At 35.7% G+C, this 6,173-nt stretch overlaps 1 protein-coding gene across 4 annotated transcripts in view; it reads left to right on the forward strand.

Annotated features, from left to right (window-relative positions):
- LOC122262697 (uncharacterized) overlaps positions 1 to 5,770 on the forward strand; it is a 6,759-nt gene extending 989 nt beyond the window's left edge. For 2 of the 4 annotated variants that reach the window (XM_043030803.2, XM_086532435.1), the window contains exon 2: positions 3,673 to 5,770. In XM_043030803.2, coding sequence (XP_042886737.2) covers positions 3,682 to 4,851 — 1,170 coding nt within the window. In that variant the 5' untranslated portion in view covers positions 3,673 to 3,681 and the 3' untranslated portion in view covers positions 4,852 to 5,770. Of the gene's footprint in view, positions 1 to 57; positions 191 to 2,767; positions 2,922 to 3,672 lie in introns of those variants that run through there. The other 2 variants (XM_043030804.2, XM_086532437.1) reach the window with 2 other exon arrangements.
- Positions 5,771 to 6,173: the final 403 nt, after the last annotated feature.

Raw genomic sequence — 6,173 nt, forward strand, 5'->3', positions numbered from 1 at the left:
TTGTTTGTGAGGGTAACCTTTAGATCGTTTTTTTTTCGTTTCTCTGTTTACCTTTAGATAACAAGCTTTGCGAGAAGGGGGAGGCGAGAAGATTAGTAGGTTAGTATAAGATATAAAGGGAAGTAGCGAGGTAAAACCTGAATGGTCGGAAGTGAATGGCATATAAACTTCTGTTGACGCCAAAGTAAAGGTTAGTTACTTAATTTCTCTTTCTTCTCTTGCTTTCTAGATCGTTCTTCAAATAATTTAATTTAGATACTAAGTTTGAACAAATAATGAGTTTTTATTTTTGGTAACCCCCTTAACTCCGGGTGGCAAGGCGCATATTCCATGGCTATAATGGTCATTCCTCCGGGTGATTTAAACGGCTTTGGCAACGGATGACAAGATATCCATGTCATGCGAGGAGTGGCGAGAATATTACACTTTCCTTGTTGGAAGTTCACATATATCGGCGGATAATGATAATGACAATAATGATCATTAAAGTACCAAGCCGCATTTGGTTTTCCTGCCTGCATACTCACACTGGAGGGGATCAATACCAGGGACAGGTCCATTCAAACAGAATGGGACCAGAGTGGTACCTTCAAAGAAGGTCAGATAGAAACTAATAGGCCATGTTATGATAAAAGAGCTCTGAGTGTGGACTGCCTCTGTCAGAATAACTGCTTTGGGCACTAGTGTATTCTTAAACAATTAAGTCTTGGTTACTTTCCTCCCTTGTACATACTGAAGATGAAAAAGAAAAAAGTTTTTCGTAGAATGAGCATTAGGAAACAAAATCCTATTCTTCTCATTCCACGAAACCACGCTACTGTCTGTATTCCACTTCATGTTCCAATATGGTGTCTGTACAGCAAATGTCAATCAGTCACATCCTTGACGTAACCTGTCAAATGGCTAGTATAAACCTCACGATATGGCAAAACAAAAGTAGTGCAGTGGCCGAAGGATTGTCAGCATTTCAAAGAGAATTGCATGATGAAACTAGAGTGCGCTACTCGTCACACGGCACCAACCGATGAAAATATTTGATAAAAGGCTAGACACCTGCAAGTGTTTCCTGGAGGGATGATGAAGTGCTATGTACAACCACCCGGAGTTAACGGGTTAATACAGTATAACAAGTACATCAAAAAAAGAAAAAGTGAGTGAAGGAAAAATAGTAACTGCATTAAATTAGAATAAATTTATTTGAGGTAAATTATTAGGAAATGATTCGACATTGGTGAATGAATAAAATGAACACTTACATTTCTGAAAGATAAAAGGGCGCGGCAAAATGAAGTGTGAATGTGTATGTGTGGAGAGACAGGGAGGGGAGTAGAGTCGTAGTTAATACATCACGTCTTTTTTTTTTTTTTTTTTTTTTTTTTTTTGGGGGGGGGGTAATTTATAAGATCAGAATCAGGTCCTGGGGAGGGGGTAGGGTACACCTATGTGATGAATTACATCCCCTCAACAGAGAAATAAACAACATTCAGAAGTATGTAAATATTCAACAGGTTCTGGAAATCAAGGAAAACCTGGGAACGTCGTTTCTCCTTTTTCCAGTCAAGGAATTTGTGAGAATAATTATCAAGGAAGAGTCAGGGACCTTGAGAAATTGCCAAAAGTCGAAGTTTGTCTGTAAGATACCTTAAGTTTTTATAAGTACTCATACATAGAAAGAGTAGTGAGACAAAAATAAAAACTTTCAAATCAGTTACTATGATGGCAGAGCACTTAATACGAATATTTCAGTATGGTGACCGGCGGACACATGCTAGCCACTCCATGGTCGTCTAACCGTGTGTGTATGGTTTATGTTTCTAGGTAATTTAATCCTCCAGGTGATGTGACTAAAAGCAGCCTTGCCATCGTTCAAATAAGTAAACGATGTTTATCAACTACATTGTGGCCTGGGTAGAATGTCGCATATTCTCTGATAAGGACATTCTAGATGGAAAATTTTCCGTCAACATATGTTTTTAGTGGCATTATTTAGAACCTACAGGACATTTAAATTTGAATGTGCGAGGTTTTGGAAAGTCATGGTAGGAAGCGTTGGCTGTTATCGTCTTATGTTATTTTTATATATTCTCTCATTTACTTATTTTGTGTATTTAACTACCCCATTCATTGTAGCATTCAGTTGTACTCCAGTTTGATACCATATGGATCCGGCACTGAAATTGTCTCTACCCTGTAAAAAAAATGAAAGCTGGTATAAGAGAGAGTTATCCTAGAAATTAAAATGCATCCAGATTTTTTCGCAACAGTAGGAAACTTAATTTAGGAAACAGTGTAGATACAATTTCTAAAAAAATATATTCATATGGTTGGACACTGTTCGTTATTTCCTTACTGAAACATGTCTTCTACTTACCACGAACGTCATGTTTACAGCATTAACATCGCGTTTTGTTAGTAAATTGGAATTTGGAAGTTAAGAAATTAGCTATGATCTGTGAGTAGTAAACCATATCTAATCCTGTTCTGTTTGTTAATCAAGAGATTCGGGTTTGTTATTAACTGATTTCCCCGTTATTCCCACTGGTTAACTGTTATTACCTCTTCTCACATTATTTAAATGTAAAACCTAGAATAGCATTACTTGAGAAATTTACTATTAATCAGTATTCAAATTTGAGTATGCTCAAAGTGTTAAACTTTTCCATGCGTTCCCCACGTAGATGAAAATGTATAGTAGTATTCGTAAATTTCATCAGTTACTGGAATTCTGGTTCACTATACTATGTTATTAGTGTTATTAATATTCGTCATATCAATAATGGTGCGTACTTGGACCTTCCAAAGAGCGTCATTTCAGTTCTTCGAATGATAACCTTTTGGCCACTTCGGTTCCTGCCACAGTGACCCCGGCTCTTCCATCATCCCTCACAGAGGTGCTCCTCAAAGATGCCCATCTTTCACTGGTGCCCATTCAGCCCTTTCACTGGTATCCCCTCGACGTATCTCGGTAACCGGATAAAGCCTGAAACTAATTGATTGTGTGAAGTAAAATAGAGCAAACAGTCAAGACTAGCGTTGTGAGAATATGCTTTGAATCACTTTCAATGCCTATGAAATTCTTAAAGCACTTTTTGGTTATTTTAAGGTAACCCGTGGGATGGTCGAATCTTTGATTAACCATGAGTTGTACTGTATATCAAGATCTTTACCATACTTTTGTTGTGCTAAACTGATACATATATGTGTGCGTGTACGTGTATTATATATTATATATATATGATATATATGTATAATTATATACATATAAATATAAGTATATATATAAATGTATTATATACTATATAATATATATATACATATATATTTTATATATATATATTATATATATATTTGTATGTATATTAATGACGTATGAGTTGTTACTGTAACCCGTATTTATACACATAAACACTGTGTATGTGTGTGTGTGTACACTTATGTATGTGAAAAAAATATGTGTGTGTGTATATGTATGTATAATATAGCATGAGGATGAGGGGTTGTAATATAACGTTATATGTCCGGACGAAAATGAGATCTCACACGAAGGATTGTTGTTGGTGGGATGGGGGTGTATAAGATGCACAGCCTGGTTTATGACCTCTTTCTCGTTCTGATATAATTTCAAGCTTGTTCCTTGTCCAAAGATAGATAATTATTAACAATTTTTTTCAGGATTTTTGAATGGCGAACAGCGAAAGGCAGACTATGTCACACGGAACTTCTATGACAAGCAATAGACCTGGGAGGGAGAGAGACCCACTAACTAAGGAGAAGCATAGAATTCCACGTGCTATTAGGGAACAGTCTTTAGCAAGTGAACCTCCAGTAGGGAAAAGCGATATATATTACTCTCAACAAAATCCCAATCAGTATCATAAGTCAAATCAACCATTTACATGGTCGTCTGCTTATAACTGTCAAGATCTTCCCTACCCAAGTACTAGCCAAGAGAGGTCATACGAAACTACTATGGCAAGACATAGACCTCAAATGGACAGAGACCCAAGGAAACTGCAAAAACATTATGGTAATTTAGTAAACACTCACCAGGAACAGGAGGAACATTCATTAGCAAGTGAGTCTTTCCCAGGAAGAAGCTCCATGGTTTACGTTCGACAAAATATCAGTCAAAACATGGAAAAGAGAGCAACTGAAGTAAATGTTTCATCCATTGAAGGATGTAGGAGTATTATATTAGATGATCCCATTGCACTGTTTGGAGACTATTACCAGCAAAGTGATTGGTATAAATCTTTAAAAGCAGGTCCTTCCTCAATTTATGCAGATTTAACAAGGCAACTGCTCACTGATTACAAATCTGCACCAGAAACAGAGAAAGAAGTTATTCCTGCTGGTTGCAAAAGTATGTTTGATGATGAGGATAATTCTAATACCTTGTTTTCAAGATATTTAGATGATTCGAGCGAAATTCCATTATCCTTAAATGGCCAGGATGTTCAACAGTTTTCCAAAAGTCGCCTACTACAACAGAAATGTTATAGTGGAGGCACAAGGAAATATAACCAGAAACTATCCCAAAAATGCCCTAATTATAAAAAAATGCCATTTGATCCGGGATGCCTGTCTCTGTCAGAAGAACAGAAAGAACAAAGTAATACTATTCACGCTGATGTGAATAAGAACCCCCCTCCTCTTGAAAGCAGTGAAGACCAGGGTATTAACTCCAGTGAGCAACTGAGCAGCATAGAACAGGTAGGGGAAAATTTGAATTTACCAGATATATGGAAGCCTGAAAATACCTTGAAAGAAATAATCAAGACGGAAACTTTCTTGGAGGAGGAATTTGATCCCCAAGCAACTACAATCAAAGAAGAGCCATCATGGTGGTGAGGGAGCTATCAAAATTTGTATTGTAACTGTGTTAGTAGAAATACACTTGATATTTAGTTATTTTCTTTGTTTCATATTTTTGTATCGCTTCCAGACCATCAGTCTCTCCCATTATTACTTTCTTTTCACTGGCCGGGCAATCTTGTTTTTGATATTATAAGTCACAATCACTTCGTTTAGATGATATTGCATTAACAGTTGCTGGCAGAGGATCAACATTGTAAACATAAATGTGTCTGTATTGTCTTACAAGCTCTACCATTTTTCTAGTGAATTGTAGGCAGAGTACTGTGTACACTAGTACCTTATGAAGAAGCTTTGTGGGGGAAAAATGGCTGAGCAAGTATGGAATTCGTTGATTTATTGGTATTCTTCATTATTGTGGGATTGTTTAGCTGAGAATAGCAATTGTTGAGTATATCAATTTTCCTACGTAATTTTTTTATGCATATTTTTTGCAAATATATATATATTTATATGTATATATATATATGTATATATATATATATATATATATATATATATATATATATATATATATATATATATATTACTGTGTACTGAAAGAAAACTTTCTTGATTTGTGCTGATTTTCTTTTGCAAAGGATATTTATTGTATTTTGGCAACTTAGGGAAATGTGCCATATTTGTAGTTGAGTATAATCAGTTTTCATTGTTCCATACGTAAACTTTGAAATTATGAAATTGAGAGTCCTTTGTGTTTTATCCCAAGAGTTTTGTTTCAATGTTTGATGTTTTGTGAAAGTAATGGAAGTATTGCAGCTTTACTTTTAAAATTGTGTTATGCATCATGCTTGGAATAGTGGTATTGATAAAGAAATATATTAATTCCTACTGGATGTGGAGATATTATTACTTAATTTAGTGTTTAATCAAAAATGCATTATATCATAACAAACATTCTTTAATTCTACCTTGTGAGAGGGTTATTTAATCGCACTAGAAACCTTTAAAAAAAATTAAGAGAAATTAATATATAACTTTATTATTAATTCTTGGCTATTCATATTAACTTCCCTGGTTTGAAAGAAAAGTATTTTTTTATTTGCCATTATTGCAATTCAAAAATGTTTAGTAATAACCAAGATAGTACTCTTGTGCCCAACCGGCGTCGCACAGACGTCAGCCGCAGAAGTTTGGCTACGGCAGGCCCTGACGTTAACGACGTCCATTCAGCTCATCCAGTCAACGTCGATCAGTATACTGGCCCAGACAATGAATTTCTTGACGTCGAGAAGTGTCATTCGGCTAATGTCGACCAGACGGTGGACCTAACGGTTTGCACGTTTTCTATCGTACCA

The sequence above is a fragment of the Penaeus japonicus genome, unplaced genomic scaffold (assembly GCF_977035675.1).
Source record: "Penaeus japonicus unplaced genomic scaffold, GWHDUDI00000001_assembly GWHDUDI00000037, whole genome shotgun sequence".
Classification (NCBI taxonomy): Eukaryota; Metazoa; Arthropoda; class Malacostraca; order Decapoda; family Penaeidae; genus Penaeus; species Penaeus japonicus.